The 18,622-nt window shown below is 45.2% G+C and overlaps 1 protein-coding gene across 1 annotated transcript in view; it reads right to left on the bottom strand.

Moving 5' to 3' along the window:
* LRMDA (leucine rich melanocyte differentiation associated) overlaps window positions 1-18,622 on the bottom strand; it is a 1,114,634-nt gene that overhangs the window by 481,225 nt on the left and 614,787 nt on the right. Inside the window, exons 4-5 of the mRNA XM_081237975.1 lie at window positions 16,047-16,184; window positions 5,413-5,530 (exon numbers count right to left, since the gene is read on the bottom strand). Coding sequence (XP_081094101.1) covers window positions 5,413-5,530; window positions 16,047-16,184 — 256 coding nt within the window. The remainder of the gene's footprint in view (window positions 1-5,412; window positions 5,531-16,046; window positions 16,185-18,622) is intronic.

Here is an 18,622-nt window from a genome sequence, read left to right on the forward strand (position 1 = left end):
TTTTTAGTCTTCTTCTGACAGTTAGGCACAGTAGAGAACTTTCAACGTCTACCGGCTTATTGCCTACTTAAACTGCGTGTTCATGTGGTTTACAATATTTATTTACAGGCATACCCTGGCTTTATGTAAAATATATATTTTTTAAAATATTGAGTATAGAGTAAATGTTAGTAATTGCAACCTATCTAGAGGTAATTTCGGATAACCTTTCACATGTTTGCAATTGGCTCCATGGGGTAAGAGAATATATGAAAGACATACACACTGTGCTTTAGAACAAGGTAGCACTTAGTGAAGAACTAGGCTAGGCATAAAAAACAATAAGTAAACAAAACAAGCTATGAGGCAGTGCTCCTTTATGGCACAGAGAAAGCACAAGAGCAGCTAAGACAAGGAAAATCTCACTTTAACAACCCACAGACTTGTGGAGTACCCCAACATGTTTTCTGAGAAAAGCTACTTTTTCCCCCTAAAATCCCTAACATGACCAGAAGGATTCCGAGAGAAGGACTCAGAGAACACATCAGCAGTGACAGGGAGCTCGGACCGCACCCCTGCTGCCCACCCCAGCAAAGCTGCCCCATGGAGAAGCCATGGCCCTGGGGATCACGATGGCTGTAGGTTTTGCCATCATAAGTAATCCCAGGGTAAATCCTTTAGAAAAACAAATATGCGACCCAGAATCCCTCTTTTCTGCCAACACACAGATCTAAGTTATTACATTTTCTTATGGCAAAAGTCCTTTTCCTGCTTTTGCAGAGGACCACACTGAGGCAATAAAAAAAATGGATGACCTTTTTTGATGGATCCTCCGAAATGCTCTGTTCATAGTTCACTGCTTTGACGAGTATTGGCTGAGCCTCTGTGACTGACCAAGCCCTGGAGATAGAGTGAACAAAAGCAAGTTCCTATCCTCATGGAGCTGACATACCAGAAGGTGCGCAGCAGCTTTGTCTTGACAAAGAGTGGGCTTCCAGATGCTTCCACTCCCTGTCTTTATCCTAGCTTGCCTTTTGCCTGGAACTCCAAAAACATAGACACAGATGGAAGAAACTAAAGGTACCCAGAAAAGTTTGGGCCCAACTCCAAGTGTCAAGAGCAGGACTATGTAGTGTAGTCAGCGAAGCAGGCGGTCCTTGGACCCAAATAGCTTTCAACTTCGAGTTTAAGGACAAGAATAAAAAAGATTTCCAAAGGTACATGTTTATTCCTTTAACACATCACGTCTCCCTCTGCCTCCTTTCCTCCCTTCCCCTTTCTCTCTCTCCTCTCTCTCTCTCTCTCTCTCTCACACACACACACACACACACACACACACACATTCTATAGTGCACCCCTCCACGAAAAATACCCAAAGACACATACACAAATATGCAAAACAATGCAAAACTACACAAATGCACAAGCCACACAGGATAGGAAACCCAGGTATGCCCACATAAAGACGGATGTCATATTTTCAAGGACACACTGACACTCACAAACAAACCTATGACCCTATCTTACCTATAAGAGAAGGGCCATGATTACAAGCAAAAACACACATGTCTAAACACTTTCTAATAGAGGCTGAGGTTCTCGGTCCAGCTGCCCTGGTAGCTGCGCCTCCCATCGCTTCTATAAGATTACAAAGATTAAACTGTTGGTAGCCAACTTCCTATATGTGCCTGTAAAACAAGAGGGCTCAGCTTTAAATAATTATGTCACAGAAATGACACCTGTGCTCTTTGCCAGAACAGGGATGAACAATTACAAAGCCAGGACATAATAAGCAATTCTAACTGTTGGATTCTTGCACTGTCTCTCTGACGTGCAGGGCCGGCGTGCCTGCCATGCACACCCTCCTGGACAGGTCTCTGCACTGATTTGATCTACGTTTCCCGGGGCAGCGAGGGGGGGTCACGGGCTGGTCACTACAGAATCCGTTCTTTGTGGTCTACCACCTCCTCGGCGTCCAGCTTGGTGCTCTCTGCACTGACAGTGGCATGATCCGATGGCCAATATTTGACAGAGATATATATTTTCTTTAAACTTGGGGGAAATGAGCAAAGCCTAGCTGTTGTAGGTCCATTCACTAAACACACACACACAGAGTCTAGAAGAGCCACTGCAATGTTAGTTGTCACTTCCTAATGAATGACAGCATCGTCCTGTCCAATCAGAGCTCAGACAGAAGGCAGCTTTTAAACAACAAAAGCCAAAAGGCAGCCACGAAGGAGAAATGTGTCATCGTGAGAGGGAGCGAGGGCCAGCTCCGCGCTTCAAGCGCTGGGGCCTGCCAGGTACGAGATCAAACCCTGTGACTTAGGGGGGTTATGAGTTACTGGATGATTCTGCATTTGCGTCAGCCGAGAACACCCAGACTGCCCGTTCCCTACCTCCAAAGCAAGGGCTGTGATTGTAGAGGCATTTTCCATTCTCCCAAATACTTTATGTCAGGAATAAAATGAGAACAGCTCCCCAAATCACGGCCCCCTTGATCATCCATCGGCGCATTCTGCCAAGTAAGCAAAACAGGACGCCATTGCCTCAGAAAGGACAGAAGCCAACTTGAGATTCCGAGTCCGTGATGAAAAATAGGTCTTCACCAAGTGTGCTCAGCACAGCGTCGGCAATTCACGGAGAGGAAATTGCTCTCCACTTAGGAGCCGACTCTGGGTGTACACATACCTCCTAGTACATATATATACATATATATATGTATATATACATATACATATATATATATAAGTGTGTATATATACATATATATACGTATATATACACACAGAGATGGAAAGCGTATATACACACCTGCAAGGAACAAACATATGTCTGTACATAGTGCGAGCAGGCGAGAACCAGCCTTTTTAATCCCAATTTATTAATTCAGCAAGGAGCTCATTTGGCCTCTTTCTATCTGCAAGAAAAGTACCAGCACATTGCCCAGCAAACAGCAGACAGAAGGGAATTGCCTGCCATTCATGAGAGGCATACAGCTTGATATGAAACCAGAACACAGAGAAATCCTCCAGTGCACTTAAAGGATCACAGTGTAAAGAGAACACTTCACTGGGAGCCCAGATGGTCTGGGTTCTGGTCCCAGTTCTGCCTCCAAGGGACTGTGGGGCCTTAGGGAACTATGTCCTCTCCCAGTTCCTTCACCCATAAAATAAGAGCACAGACCAGGTGAGTTCTGAAGCCCTCTCCAGCTTGGAAATCATGGAACTCTACAAAAGGATAACCACCAAATGGCCTCATGCTTTGTCAGAGTCTTTTTGTCTCTCTCCAAATAATTAATGGATATTTCAAAGCTTAACACAGTTAGTAAAGATGGTAGTATCAACCACACAAACAGGAGCTAATTCTATAACTGATCAGAAACTGATGTGGAGCTTTGAAGAGCATTTCTGATGATGGTGCTAATGACTCAGAGAACCAGCTACTGCTGGATCTTAAGGAGTCATTCCCTGCTTTCAGAGGCAGGGGAGGACTTCAGTTCCCCCCATCTCTACTCCAACAGAAGAACAGTCCTGCTGTTTCCTGTTTTCTTCACTTAGGCCTTCCTCAGAGGTTCTGTTTGGACAGAGAGACGCATGGGGAGAATGGTGAGATGAGTGCTCCAGGGGTAAGAGATCAGAGTGGAAGAATGTAGGTTCTGCAGTCAGACACACAGGTAAAGCACGGGCTCTAGCAATGATGAGCTGGTGACTTGAGCAGCCCAAATAGCGTCTCAAGGCCTGAGTTATCTCATCTGTACAGTAAGCCAACGTTCCCTTCCTTCCACGTTAGAAGATTATGTGAGGACTCACATACCTGGACACAAAGAACCTTAGAACAGTAGTGGATGACATTGACACCCCACCCCACCCCAATACGATGGGTGTATCTTTACGAACCCTCCGGATTTCCAGAGCTTCCATGTCAAAGACAAGGAGAGCAGGAGAAATAGCATCTATTCTATAAAATGCACGTATACATGACGGTGGGAAATTCAGGATGGGTAGGAACCCAAGATACTATAAACAGTCTATTTGTTGTACTTTGGTTTGGTGATACGGGCTGTCTCTGGAATCTTTTAACCAAAAAAAAAAAAAAGGAGGCCAAGAAATAAATTATTTCTTTTGGACAAAATCACAAAAGCTGGAATAACTAAAGGCAGTCATGAGCAATACATCAAATCGGTGCCTCCATTAGTAAAACTGTTAACACTTTAATAGCTACGAAGCGAATCACTCAATTAATTTCCCACATGCTGAAACAGGTAACAATACGTTTATCTGCCAGCATTATACTCTCCATATCATATATTTCCACAACTGTTAGCAATTGTATTCAGCGTAACGGGAACTAAGTTGCACCTCATGGATTCAGGGAAAGAAAGTGGCCTGAGGTCTGCTGCCAGCTGAGCAACTTGACGGAAGAGGTTTCATTTTTCTGTTTTGGTTCTGTTTGTTTTTTCCTCTTTCCCTCTTAATCACTTCCAATGCATGTGCAGAGCGCTCGAAGTCAATCAGTGAGGACAAACGAGGCCTCAAGGATTTCTGGGCTAGTGTTTTCAACACACGAGCTAGGATCCCACAGGAAGTGACCGTAGCACCACAGAGCTCCAGGGCAGTGAGGGACCTCCAAAGGGGTCATCAAGTCCATTCCCCAGCCTCAGGCTTCACTGAAGGACCCCAGCTCCTCCCAGGCCCATGTCTTTAATAATCTCCTTGTGTCTGAATCCAGGACCCCAAGCCAAATCTCCCCTGCCTCATCAATGCTGTCATTAAGATGACACCACGTTCAATCCCAGGGCCCCCAAGCAGACTCAGCTGGCGAAGCAAAGGTCAGTAAACAGCATTCCCATGAGCTACATGATGGAAGCACACACCAGTCCCAGATCACATTGTCAGAATAATCGCCTTCCCTGCCAACAATATTTCCAAGAGCTATTGAGCCCTCACCTGTGGACAAGAGAAAATCACTCTCCCCCAGCTACCCTTTGGTCCCAAGAAAGAAGGGCCCCCTCTGAGGCACGAGAGGAATCCTACCCCCCCTGAGAAACAGTAAATGCCCAATGCTTTCCTGTTTCTCCTTTCTTAGCTAGAGACCTGCAGAGGCCCCACCTTGTAAATAAAACATCTTCCAGGAGGCCCGAAATCCTCCCCAGGAACGTCACCATTGGGCTGTGTATGATGCTGTTTTATTGGTACAAGAGCCATCTGCCTGAAATCACCTTACCAATAAGGTCCCCTAGGCTGGGTCACAGGACGACCCAGTTTATACCCAGTTCTACTTCTTGTTTGGCCAACAGTATATCCATGGATGAAATCCTGGTGTGAGATCCCTCCTGCATTCTGAACACATAGGAGGACTTCCTCCAGGGTCAAAGAGTACCCAACAGGTGAGGCATAAATCCTTGCAAAGAACAGTCAGTAGAGGGCTTACCTTGGGCTTCACCACCTTCATGAACGCCCCTCTGACCAAAGCTTCCTCGCGTTCTTGTTTGGTTACTTTACGAGCATCCAGAAACTTCAAATTGGGCAGCTTGTGCAGAACAAAGTATCTGGAAGAGAACAGTCAGAGGTAACTCAGGAAGACTGGGATGACAGCCTCAAACTTTCATGCAATTTGTCTGATGAGCAGGAAACTACACCGTTAGGTCTTCAGAAGTTTAGACCTTGGTTCCTGCCTCTCCTCTTTTCTTTCACAAAGAATGAATAACCACTCTTTGGGGAAATCCAAATCATTCTATTTTACACAGATACACAACTAAACTTTCAAAATATACACCAATGGTTGCTCTTGATTCAAAGGTAGATACACATACACACACACACACACACACACACACACACACACACACCTGGATTAGCCAGTAAGATCCTATCAACGTGTTTACCTTCTACCATTCTGAAAAATGGACCCAACATCTTTGCTACACAAGAAGTTCTCAGTGAAAATAACCTACAACCTGATCATACCATTAATGTCATTGCCATTCCTATGGGTCATCTGTATCATTCTCATCTCTGAGATAACAGCAAATCTTCATTTTGAAGCTGAGACAGGGAACTTTAATTTGCCATCAAGATAATAATAATAACCTGGACAACTTTGGGATAGCAGTAAGAAACACATATAGCTGAGAAATGCTCCCTTGAGGAATCAAACAGGGGTCTTGAGGACTTTTTTCTCATCATCACTGAGTTACTTCTACACTGGCACTATGAAGGTTATCTCCATCAAGGAGAAACAAGGAAAGTTGGTTTCTAGGGGATATTAATAGCCCCCAAAATGCTATATGGTCTCCATCCCCCTGGAAAGAGTCTTTGGGATCCATTACGGCCTCCAAGGATAACCCAATGACTGACCTCTTGTGTGATGAACTATCAAGCAGGTGTATGGAGTTGACAAGAAGACTTGCCTGGCCAGGAGACAGGTACATAAACATATAAATAAATATATAAAAGATATAGACACCTGCCTATACGTCTCCTTCCTCAATGGTAGTCACCAACCCAGATGCTCTCCATCAAGCCCCCATACTCCATCAATCAAAGGAGCCATTGTTTAGACCCTGTCCTGCTTAGGAAGAAGAGCTGAGGACCCAACATCAAAAGCAATAAATCATTTCCATGGGAATCTGACTTTTTCTCCCTGTACCCAGCCTCCTCTGTACCCACTCATCTTCCAAATCCCAACCCACAGGAAGTTTTCTCCTGCACCCGCAGCCCACATTGCTTTCTCCCTTCTCAACACTCCCAGGAGGCATTTTCAGCACCCTGCACTTTAACATTTTATTGTTTTTTAACTGTTTTGCTGGTGTTCAGTTAATGTCCTCACCTAAACTATAAGCTTTTTGAAGGCAGGGACCAGGTTGTTTTTTTTTTTCCCCTCACCCTCACACCATTTAGGAAAGTAGCATTAGAACGGACTCCATAAAATACCAGTTCATTTCACTTGTACAAATATTTCTTAAGCACCTACTACGTGCCAGACCCTAGGTATACAGAGGTGATTACAACATGGTTCCTGCTCTTAAAGAGGGTCTTAGTGTAATGAGGAAGAAAGACTCACACAAAGAAATTAGAAATCAGCATAGGCAAGTGCCAAGTTTGAGGTTATACACAAAGTAGCTTTGGGAGCACAAAGAAAGAGGAACAGGAAATCTCAAGAAGGCTTCAAAGAACCAAGCCCTAAAGCAGCCCAAGCACTGAGCTTTTTCTCAGTGCGCATGTTACTTGGGGTGTGTAGCAGGCCTCCCTCCTCAGCAAAGCCTTGGGTTCCCAAGGCCAGCTTCCCCATTCATCAGGTGGTCTCACATCACCCCATGGCCTCGCATATGCTTGTCCAGGTAAAAGATTTAGCTGATCACTCAGGTGCCAGAGACAACAGCTTAGAGGCCTCTGATCACAGCCTTCATATTACTCTTTTTTAAAGTCAAAATACTCTAAATTATCTTGCGTATCCTTTTCCTCCCTGAAACTTCCACACCAACATCTGAGGTCCTGGAAATTTGATGATCTACTTCCTGCTTCCTCCCTGGCCTCAAATTATGCACTACCTTCTTTCCTGCTTCTCCCTGAGCATTTCCCTCTCCAAATGCCGCCTAAGCTTACCCTAAATTAGAAAAGTTCTACAAAGGCCCAAATGACCTTTCTATCCTCCAGGAGAACTCCCACTGGCCTCAGTCAGCGTCAGAAAAAACTTCCATCTTCTGCTTGTAGCAGCAAAGTCTTGATGACAACAGATTCTTTCAAATAAAGACACGTACAGATGGAAACAATATGTCAGGAGTGACGCTCAAAGGAGTAAAGACACCCACTAAGTGTAGGGTGGGAAAAGATGAATATTCAGGGGAAGAAAACATCAGTATTAGAAAATCAGCCAGTGTTTAATGATGGAATGAAAGATGTCTTCACAGGGCTGGCAGGAACCACGGTGACAACAGACAGCACGTTGTCATTTTGCCCCACTTTGGATCACAGCCCTGAAATCAAAGGAGAGAGAGAGAAGTGCTGGCTTTTAAGCTAGTTAAAAATTTTAGATGACAAAGAACTGCTGTTTTCAGAGCACTCTTCTTTTAGAACCAAAGAAACACCCATGGGATAGGTTGCCAGTCACCCCTGAAACTAGAGGTGACTTGACTCCCATCCCGTTGGCCAGCCTGGGGTTTCCAGGTGGTCGATGCTTAAAGATGTTTGAGAGGCACCAGGAAGGCTTGTCCCAGATAGTTCAGTCAGAAACTCAGCTCAGGGCCCCAAGTTCGTGTCTTAAGAGATGTCTTCTTTCATTTACTTACACATTCACTCACCCAACAAATAATTATTAAGAAGCTACCACCTGCCAGGAACTGTGCTAGGTACTGAGAATAAGGTGATGCACAAAACAGACAAGGTCTCTACTCTCAATGAGCTTATATTCTAGCACAGTTGTTCTCAAACTTGAGGGGGCATCAGCATCCCCCAGATGCCTTGTTGAAACACATCGCAGGGCCCCACCCCTAGAGTTTCTGATTCACTACATCTGGAATGAAGTCTCAAATTCACATCCTAGCGCTTCCCTGGTGGCGCAGTGGTTGAGAGTCCGCCTGCCGATGGAGGGGACACGGGTTCATGCCCCGGTCCGGGAAGATCCCACATGCCGTGGAGTGGCTGGGACTGTGAGCCATGGCCGCTGAGCCTGCGCGTCCGGAGCCTGTGCTCCACAACAGGAGAGGCCACAACAGTGAGAGGCCCGCGTACCACACACACACACACAAAATTCACATCCTAATAAGTTCCCAGGTGAGGCTGATGCTACTAGGCATGCTGTGAACCACTGTGCAAGTGAAAATAACATCACGAGGAATAACAGTTTTGGAATTATGAGGTTGGTAAGGCCACCAAGAGTCTCCTTCCCAGTTCTGCTAATGGTCTGTCCTGCTCCAATGTCTGTGGTACCCAGCGCCCAGACAGCAGCCACATCTACCAGACCTTCCTGTACCTTGGTGGTTTGGAACTGGCTCCAAACATTACTGCCAAGAGATAAGTCCAGTGGGCTTTCTGCCTGCCTGTCCCATTCTGGTCTTTGGAGATCTATTTCCCTTTGTTCTAGGTCATGTCAGGGTGTCAAAAGCTGCAGCTTCAATCCTGAGTATAATACAAGTTTGCCATAAAAATACAAGAGAGGATTCCCGAAGCCACAGAATGAAGGCTTTTACAATATCAATTCAACCCTTGTAAATTTAATCCAGGGTTATTTGTTGCACCAAAAACTCTTTACTGTGATGTATTACTTAGTTACTGGGGTTATCACAGCCATATCCTAAAGTTGCACAGTACATAAAACATTTCAGTTAACAATGCAGGAAGGTTAACTCCCCCAGATAACCTGCAATCACCAGGGCTAGTCCAGATGACATGCCTCTGTCAGCTTCCACGAGCTATTGATGGTTCAATCAGTTTGTTTTGAAGGTAAAGTACAACAAAAGGGCAGTAAACTTATTCAGACTGTCAACAGGGGCTATCGGGAATGGGGCTTGCAGGTAAGTAATTCTGGGTGTTTTAAAGCTATTATCAAACAGCAATGGTTGAAGGAAGAGACAGCTACTAATAACACAGAAGGCAGCCATCATAAACCACTTTATGGCAGAAACCCCCCTCTATAAATCCTGCAGCACCCGGAGACAGCTTCAGATTTATAAAACTGCTTGTTAAGCCAGGGCACTGATTAATGAAAAGAGATCCGTCTAAGTTCTCAGGCTCACGTCCCCTGCTCCAGAGGGCAATGCCAACTTTCCTGACCTTCCCAAGGTGGCTGGGAGAAAGCCGCAGGGCTGGGAGGGGTAGGGAGTGAAATCAGGGGCCCTCCTGGCTGTGATACGGAAGGTGAGGTTATCAAGAGGAGACCAGGGACCCTGGGAAGGTGTTCAAAGACCCATCTGTCTCTGTCTGCAAACAGATCCTCCAAAAGTGAGAGCCCCACACAGAGCTTTTCGGGTTCTCTCTCTTTTCATAGAGGATGCTCTGCTTCCTGAAAGAACTTCTCTTAGGAAGTAACCGGTTACCTACAACTGGTAGGGGGGACAAAAGGAACAGCAGAAAGGCTTTTTTGTTTGTTTATTTGTTCGCTCCCAAATCAATTTTCTCTACCGAAATCCCAAAGCTCTGGCATTTTTCATCTAGACTTCAAAGGGAAGGGAGGATGCTCTTGTCTTCTGCCCACATCTGCTTCCCTGGGGGAGCTGGCTGCTCCCCAGGCCCTCTGCACAACCACAGGAACACCAAGACAGATCTCCGATGTCTGCTCCTGGGGCTGGCTGCCATGTTTCGTCCTCTGAGGAGACTCTACTCAAGTAACACCAAATTTCCAGATCCTGAGGGAACTGGATGTGGCATCACTGGGATTTTCCCCACTTCCTTCCTTTTACAGCACTCAATGCTTTTTCCTATCGCTTCTTGCTGCCTTCTTGCTCCCATGCATGGGAAGGGGAGAGACCTGGTGACTGGTGCCCCACCTGGGGGCCCCGAGGGCAGCAAGGGGTGATCCATGAACTGCTCTCAAACTTTCAAAAGCTTAACAGAAAAGCGTGGACACGCCAACAAAACATCAAGCTTCTTTGCTCTTGACTGGATGACATCAACCCAGTTTGGTAACGCTGCTTACCTCATGCTGATCAAAAGCACTGACCAACAGCTAAAGGTCTCTGACGAATTTTACAAAGTTAGCAGCGGCTTAAATGCGGCCTATGGAAGAGTCCAAAGCTTTCAAGTGGTGGGGGGGGGGGAGCGGACAAAACGACAAGAGGGAGGTCTTCCCAACAAAAAGCGTGGGGACTAACGGGGCAGAGGAAAGAGCCCAGGCTCTGGGCTTCGCTTGCTGTGTGATCTTGGCTCAGCCTCTGCCACCTTCCTGAGCCTCAATTTCTCCATCTGTGCCATGAAGGGAAAGGGCTACATGCTGCCCCAGCCTCTTCTAAGCTTTAGCTGGCTTGAATTCCATGTGCCTCCAAGTTAATTTACAATAAATGCATCCATATCCTCCTTTCTTATTACTCCAGTTTCCTTGTCTAACCACCCCCTCACATCTCCAGGTAAAGGAGAACCGTGAGGAAAAGTCAATAAAGACCACAGAGGGATGAACAAACACTGTGAGTGGAGAGATGACAATGCTCTCTAATGAGTTGAGGTGAGCTCACCTACAGCATTAACGAACGCCTGACAACCGGCCAAGGCCAGCTGACTTCCCTCACAGTTCACCGGCAGCACGTTTGAAGTCTCAGTGCAAACAATACACCCACAGGACAGACCAAGGCCCTCGACAGAGGGTCACCAGCAATTACGTTGTGGGCTTCTGTCACTTTGATCTCTGGGTTGTGACCTTTGCTTTCTTGTGATCTTCAAAGCCCAGATTGCAGATTAGCTGGAGAATGCTCGCTGGGTTATGTAAGCCACAAGTTTTACAGCTCCTCTACGGCTGGGAAATGGTGGTAGCCCAGGACAGCCAGCAGACGATGGCAGGTCCCTCCCTCCTTCCCCTTGGCTGAGTGAGACAGACACTGGGCAGGCCCCAGGGCTGCTCCCTGGTAGGCAACAAAGAAAGGGTGTCACGTTTTAAATGATTTCAAGTTGTAAGGAATACAGAGGGGCCTACTGAGGAGGAGGGAGGAAGGAGAAGCCAACCAGAGATTGGAGTGGCAGGAGAGAATGAAGGATTTAGTGACAGAAGGATTTAGTGGAGGAAGGGGCATTAAGAGACCATGAGACCAACTCCCTTATCTGATGCCTGAGGTCTAGCACTTGGGCACCATTGACTTCCACTCTACTGTCTTTCCTGCAGTAAGAGGAAAGAAAAGCATGACAGAGGAAGACAAGAAATAGACCGTCCTGGGCATCCAAGTTCCCCATACTTGATTTATTGTCTGGCCAGTATTCAAATCCACCGGAGGCCCCAAGGGGAACCTTAGCACAGTGGTGGCCCCCCGGCTCAGCTCGGCTTCCCCATCCTTTCCTGCCCCAGTCCTGAAGGCTGCTGGACCTTCAGGTCCAGCACCACCATTCAACATGCACCTCCATTCAACATTCATTCCAAAATAGCAGCCCACTGTGTACACCTGGCAAAGCAAAGGCAGGTTTCAGCGCCTGTAATAACACGGTGAGCTATAACAGCTCACCATGTTAACAGCTATGAGCTGTGATGAACGGCACAGAGAAACCCCAGGCTCAGTTTAGTTCCTGTCCCAGCGGACCAGGGCACCGCTCAACAACTTGGGAGTATGTTCATGCTCACTCATGGATTTAAGGGGCCCATTTTACTGCTGGGACGTGTGCCAAGAAAATCCAACTGGGTGCACAGGGCTAAGTGAGGAAGGAAAAGGGGTGATGTGGGCTGGGGAGGGGAGGAAAGCATCAGTAGAAACTGAAGCAACTGTGGGTCCATTTCCAATAGCTCCATAAATCTGGTCACTTCCCATTTCTGGTCCAGTGGTTGCCCACCTTGTGACCTGAAACTGGACTGACCTCTCTGAAATCAACATATCTCATGAAAATGAAACAAGAGACGTACTTGTTTTGATGTATGGCTGGGTGACATATTATAAATATTACATCACATAACCACAGAGGATGCCAATCAATGTGAAATTTTTTCAGACAGCACTAAATGAACCATGGGTTCTTGCTTCTGAATACACTCCTTTAAGGCTCCTACTACTGCTTAAATGATTAATAGAAGACATATTGTCAGAAAATGTACTTAAAGTGAAAAACAGTAAACTGCAGAAGTATCATTCATTTTTTAAGCAATTTTCGAGTGAAAATGTCCCATAAATTTACATAGGGGCCCTACTATTAGGCTCTGGGTAACAGCTAGAAGGAAGGCTGACCTCACGCTTTGTGGATGAAGGGCCAGGAAAATATTTTACCAAAAGGAAACAAACGGTGGCTACACTGTTTTGTAGAAACCCAAAAGCCACAGGAACTCAGGATTCAGAAGTCTTACTGTGAAACTCTAAAATTTCTCAGGGGCAAATGAAGCACCGACTCCAGGATGAACAAAGCAGGGCTGCTTACAGACCACAGAACAGAACTGCCTCATCCACCCATTCATCTCACCCAAATGCAAGGGGGACAGTGCTTGTTAAAGCAGAAATAAAAAATAAGTAAAAGAAATAAAAAATCTTGAATTGCTAGAGAACAGGCCTGCCACTCCACTCAAGCATCAGAGGCCGTGCAGTCGATGTATAACTGGGTGGGGCCACGTTGAATGTGCCCTCCACTGCTCTTAGTTCCTGTTTCTCTCAGAGGGTGAGCATTTTGCCAGTGTTGTGGGTGACTTACGGATTTTCTAAGGTAGTTCTGACCAGATGTGATTTCGGCTGTGTGTGGCCTCTAGAATCCAGCTCCTCATGGCAACCTTGACATATGTGCACTAACACACAGCCTCCCCAGCCCCAGCCCTCCACGGCTTCCAGGGGTTAACAAACCTGGAGTAGGGAAGGTATGCTTGGAGGGTACCCAGGCCAGCCCAGGAGAAGGATCACTCGTCTACAATCAAGCCCTCCCTAAAGAATCATGAGCCAATGACCAACACTTGGGTAGATTCTGAAGGACAGTTCCTTGCTTGTTAACTGCGTTTGTTGACATCCAAGTGGACCTAATTCTAAATAGGCAGTGGGCACCCAAGGTGCCCAAAGGGCCCTGCATTTCTCTACAAGTACTCAGCTTCTCAGATGGAACAGTAATTTCAAGCCACCTCCTGTAAACAGTTACCAAGTCCCTATTACACAGCCAGCACTACTTTCAGTATTGATAAGGCTTCAAAGGGCAAGAAGACGAAGTCCTGACTTTCTGGAAGCCATCCTCTGGATGTCGACATATATGAAGTAGTCAGAGAAATATACATGATGGAATATATAAAATGGTATGAGATGGTCAAAGGGGAACTGTAACTGCTTGGGAGGACAGTATCTCAGAACACCAGAGCCGACAGGGACTTTAAGTACCCCTTAGTCCAGTAGTTCTTGACTGAGCATCAAAGTCACCTATTGACTATTTTGTTGCATTTGGCACCAAATGAATCAAAACGTCTTGGATGATACACAAGTATAGCCTTGGTTAAGGGTCACTGATCCACATCAGATCTTTTGAACTGACCCCTCACACCATGGATCTAAGTATTTTTTCCAATGCGACTAGTTACAATAACAACAAAAGTAGTATTAGCTTTTCTTTTTCCTTTACAACCTTCTCTTTGAGACTGAATACAGTAAGGTGGAGTGGGAGATTTTCCTCACTCTATTACTCTCATTCTAAAAAAAAATGCACCTACAGTTCAATTCACATATAACTCCGTGAATAAGTGAATGAAAGAATGAATGTGTGTGAATGTGTGCAAACACACATATACACACATGCATGTATATGTACATATATAAAATTTATTGGACGATTTTAAAGCATTAAAACCAGAAATCTAAAGAAAAAAGTCAAAAAACAAATGAGAATTTCCCAAACAATTCTTGGTTTACTAAAAATGTTAACTGAGAGAACTTTCTTGTACCTCCTGACCCTTCTAAGATATATCTTATAATAAGTTGCTGCCAGAAGATAAAATGTTTTAAATGACCCCTTCATAGCTGAAATCAAGCTGTTAAATTACTCAAAGTTGATAAGAGTAACGTTAAAGAAGAAAATTAAATTCTAAGTGATTAACTTAATAGGTTGATTTAGAAATTTTAACTATTCACTCGTTGGATATTAACCATATTTCTCCTAATAGAAATCATATTCAAATTGACAGTATCACATCCCAAATAAAAATCTTCATGAGGAAAAAAGAGTTAGTTCATTTCTTTTGAAGTAGGGATAGAGCTTTATTCTAAGATGGCTTAAAAATAGTCTAAGATTCCTACAATATTCTTCCCAGTAAAGAAGTACAGCTGAATTTCTGCTGTACTCTTGCTAACATGTATATGTATATGTATGTTTTTTTACCATACAGTGTTCAATAACCTTCACTATTTCTTACAGCTTTGCCTTTATATAAAATGTATGCCCTCAACTACATTCCTTCGTGAGTCACCACAGATTTAAAAATCTGAACCCCAACAGAACCAGTTCCTCTCGAACCGTTATCCTTTCTCCCCAATCCTCCCAAACTCATTTTCCAGTAGTCCTACCTGCCTTACATTTCCTTCCTTCCTCCCTCCCTCCCTCCCACATTGATTCAGGTGGGGTGTTATTGAGAACTCACATCATAATGGAGAGAAAAGCTACACTACACATATGAAAAGATCATTCAAAACATTTACAAAACAATAATCAAGAACAAGAGCATACAGAATTCCAAGTGTAGAGGAAAAATGAGTTTAGTAAAATGGGTTAGCTCAAAAAGACTCCCTAAGGAGAAGTGAGTTTGGATCAGGTATTTCAAAGCAGATGGTTCAGAAGTTGAGAGAAGACAAAAAAGCATTTCTACCTGGAGCCCATCGAATCCCATTGTTGGTGGACACGGAGGCATAGCTTTATGGAACAAAGCCATACGCCTCATGGGATTTCCTCTTGGGATTGTATATAAGCTCCCTAAACCTTTGTGGGAAGTACCCTCTCTCTAAATAGTGACTCAGAAGCAGACAGGAAGATCTTACGACAAGGAGCAGGGGCCAGCAAAAAATAGCCCACGGGTCTAACCTGGCCTGCTGCATGTTTTTGTAAGTAAAGTTTTATTGGAACATGGCATTGCCCATTCATTTACCAACTGTTCATTGCTACTTACGCACTATAATGGAAGAGTTGAATAGCTGCAACAGAGAACATATGACCTTCAAAGCATAAAATATTTAATATCCAGCCCTTTACAAAAAAGTTTGTCAATGCCTGGCCTATACCACACAACATCTATTCATGTTTCTTGACTCTTGTTACCCTCAATGAAGGGAGACCCTGGCTATAGGGTACCCAAGGGGGAAAGTTTAATACAGCATGAAGGGGCCACTGATACTTACCAGACATCTACTATGCACCCCAGAATATAATATTATCTCCCCAAAGATGTCATTTTTCCCTTCTCACACCATGCTCAAACCCCTAGATACTCACCTGTATCTCTTGTAGTCTTCCTCATCCTTTTCCAGGCTGACTAGCTCGTTGGGACATGCCACATTTCCCAGCAGGCTGAGGTACTCCAGAGCTGGTGTCACTTCTGCCAGGTGATCAAGCAGGCACTCCAAGTCAGTGATGTGACAAAGGTTAAGGATCTTGGTCCAGAAAGACAAAAGGCTTAGCAAGGAGCACAGACCACACCTGACAGGCACAGCCTAGCAGCTGATTGAGTCCTGCCTGCTCCCAGGACAAGACGTGGGTGAGGGTTGAAATCAACTTGCTGTGGGTGTCTGGCATGGCTAGTTGTTCCCTCCTCCTGTTTGGGACACAGCCCAGCTTTTCTCTGGGCAGGTGAGGTTAAGTCCAGATCACTTAAGAAAGAATGCATGAGCTTTATTGTTTCACTGTACTTTTCTTTCCTATATAGTTCTATTTTTGTTGTAAATGATGAAGGGTAGATTCCACGTAGTAAAATATTTTACAATATGCAGCTCCATAAAACTTTATTTTTTTCTAGTAGTGAAAGCAAGAAATTACTTCCAAAGGCCTCATCAGAAATATATTCGTTCTCCTTTAGGGAGAAATTCATCACTGAAACGTGGGAATGGCATGGACGCAAACAGGAATTAGCAGCATCCTTTACGATCTGACAGCCTCCTGTGGAGCTAAGCACTGCTCAGTGGCCTCACTGGTGGCAACGAGACACTGGATTGGGGGAAAAGGAGCACAAAGCTAGGAGGAGAAGACAAACGGTTAGGACAGTTTTAGTGAAGCCAGGGAGGTCAGAAAGCATTTCCTGAGAATCTGTTGTGAAATCAATATTCTATGAAGGACAGAATGAAAAAGAAAAGGTGGGGCATAGTGGTGAGAGTATTCCATGATCCATCCCCTCAGTGGGACCCACTGTTCGGTCAAGATAAACACTGAGACCCCAAACCAAATAAGGCAAGAGTCGCCGATTCAGGGAATCACAGGCATTGGGAAGGACTAGTCCACACATCAGCTCCCAAGCCACATACAGGGAGCTGAGCCCTAGGCAAGCTGATTCAGCAGGTTGTGAACCGAGGCATGACTACCAGGGGCCTATCAATGAGAAGAGTTAGCCAGTGTCAGCAGAGAGAACGGGGTCCTTGCCAGCGAATGCATGCCAGCAGAGCATACAGGGGCTAAACACGTGATGGTGGATGCAGCACACAAGAGTCAAAGACTCAGGATGCCATTTCCAGGAGAAAATAAAAATGAAATAAAAGGGCTGCCCTTACTCTGTGACGGTGCTCTCTAACCACGGGATGTCATCCAATTTTCTCATACTTCAGCTTGTCAGTTGAACTCCAAATCCAACCAATGTCTGAATCCAGTCCCTAACATATCTGCCAAAGGGCCACCACAAGGAAGCTCATTCTACCTATAACAACCATAAGAAGAGAGTTTTTCTTTCCCCAGGGATTGAATCTTCCTCGAATTCCCACCCACTGTCTCCATTTAGCTACTTGGGAGTCACAAAGAATAAGTCATTCTTGTCTTCCATGTGATGGCCCTTCAGATGGTTGAAGCTCACATATTTTCCATCAACCTTATATTTTCCAAACTAAGTTCCTTCAAGCACTGTTATACACAAGCTATGTCAACATCATATACAAGAACAAGCACCGGACCCTGGGAGGGAGCAAGACCAAGACAATGAAAAGGCAAGCTCACAAGCCAAAGAGGGGAAAACTAGTTAAAGAGGGTCCAAGCATCCTCATCCATTGTGGGTTTCCATTTGCCAACATCACGCCCCATTTCCTAAACAAAGACAGAACAATGGACAACAAAGTTATCAATCTTTCAAATCTTCAACCAATGACATCCAGGAATGACCACAAAGGATCACTGGAATGAGGATGATGGGAAAAGGAGCACATGGAAAAGATGAGAAAGGAGGTCCCACCGAGGAGGTAAGCTTGAAATACAGCAGGTTTAGGTGGCCAGGAGTCAAAACATTAATGTATTTCATCACCCAAGACAAAACACACTACTTCTTAAAGTTCGGTCACCACACTCTTCAAGAAAATCATTTAAATAAAACCAATTAAAATGACAGTGAACAATTTCAGGGAAAACTTGCTTTTTCCAGCAGGTTCTATCTTTGGATCCTTCACAGTCATTACCAATACATTAAAAAAAGAAAGAAAGAAAAAAAAAAGGAATCTTGCCAGTACTCTACAAGTGCTGCCCTTTGACCCAGGCAGAGGCACCTCAGGGGCCCGCGTGCTTTGGAGTGTCTTCCTCAAAAATTTTTCAGTCGGGGCTTCCCTGGTGGCGCAGTGGTTGAGAGTCCGCCTGCCGATGCAGGGGACACGGGTTCGCGCCCTGGTCCAGGAAGATCCCATATGCCGCGGAGCGGCTGGGCCCGTGAGCCATGGCCGCTGGGCCTGCGCGTCTGGAGCCTGTGCTCCGCAATGGGAGAGACCACAACAGTGAGAGGCCCGCGTACCGCAAAAAAAAAAAAAAAAAAAATTTTTTTCAGTCGTAGTTCAGTACCAGGACTGCCTAGGGGCCAACAGCATCATTCAGGTAGGATACCCCATGCC

Source organism: Mesoplodon bidens, assembly GCF_964165515.1.
Source record: "Mesoplodon bidens genome assembly, chromosome: 1".
Classification (NCBI taxonomy): Eukaryota; Metazoa; Chordata; class Mammalia; order Artiodactyla; family Ziphiidae; genus Mesoplodon; species Mesoplodon bidens.